This window comes from Calidris pugnax, unplaced genomic scaffold (assembly GCF_001431845.1).
Source record: "Calidris pugnax isolate Ruff unplaced genomic scaffold, ASM143184v1 scaffold431, whole genome shotgun sequence".
Lineage (NCBI taxonomy): Eukaryota > Metazoa > Chordata > Aves > Charadriiformes > Scolopacidae > Calidris > Calidris pugnax.
The window spans coordinates 254,531-255,494 of NW_015091459.1; the positions used below are offsets into that span (position 1 = coordinate 254,531).

The 964-nt window shown below is 67.0% G+C and overlaps 1 protein-coding gene across 1 annotated transcript in view; it reads right to left on the bottom strand.

Annotated features, from left to right (window-relative positions):
- The window catches only part of ZNF414 (zinc finger protein 414), a 4,669-nt gene that overhangs the window by 1,694 nt on the left and 2,011 nt on the right, over positions 1-964 (bottom strand). Inside the window, exon 5 of the mRNA XM_014961636.1 lies at positions 85-620. Within this exon, the coding sequence (XP_014817122.1) occupies positions 85-620 (536 nt within the window). The remainder of the gene's footprint in view (positions 1-84; positions 621-964) is intronic.

A 964-nucleotide genomic window follows, 5' to 3' on the forward strand; every position in this document is an offset into this window, starting at 1 on the left:
TGGCCGATGGCGGGTCCTCCTCCGGGAGCTGCTGGTCAAGGTGGGAGCAGAAGAAGGTTTGCCCGAATGGCCCCTTGAGCTCACCTTGGCTTTTCTTCCAGACGGCGTTGGAGACGGGGGGGCCGTGGCCCGGCACGTAGGGCCGGAGGCGATGCTGCGCCGGGGGCTGGGACAAGCTGTAGGGTGAGGGGTGCACGTAGGACAGGAACGGCCCCGGCACCGAGGAGTGGGGTGGCCCCGAGAACCGAGTCAAGGACGACGGCCCGAAAAGGTTGGGCTCCAGCAACGGGAAGGGATGGGGGGACGACGAGACCAGCGGCAGCGCCTCCAACGAGCCGGGCAGCTCGGGGGGGCTGGTGGGGAGCACAGTGGGGGTCGCCGGGGCAGTGTCCGCTCCGGGGAGGATGGCTTCTTTCTCCGGGGGTCGGATAACGCTGGGGAGCTTGGGGAGCCCCTCGGGTGGCTTGGTTGGGGTCTCCTTCTCCGGGGCAGAGGTAGCAGGTTGGAGGGGTTTGTCGTTTCGGGGGGGCAGCGCGGGGCTGCTGGCGCTGTCGGAGCAGACGTGGAGGTGCTTGAAGAGGGAGCGGTGCGTTCGGAAGCGCAGCATGCAGTTCTCACACCTGCGGATGGGTGAGGAGGCAGTGTCAGAGGCAGCGCTCCCCTCTGCATCACCCCCTTCCCCCCCTTACCCCTGCCCCGGGGTCTGCTGTCGAGACTGGGGAAATGGGGGGGGTCTGCAAAGGTGGGAGCCCGTGTGCTCAGGGCTGTTTGGGAGCCCCCAGGTAGGACGTGTTGTGGGAGGTCACAGAAACATAGAGTGGTTTGAGTTGGAAGGGAGCTTAAAGCCCCCCCAGTGCCACCCCCTGCCCTGGGCAGGGACACCTCCCACCACACCACGTTGCTCCAAGCCCCCTCCAACCTGCCCTTGAACCCCTCCAGGGATGGGGCAGCCACAGCTTCTCTG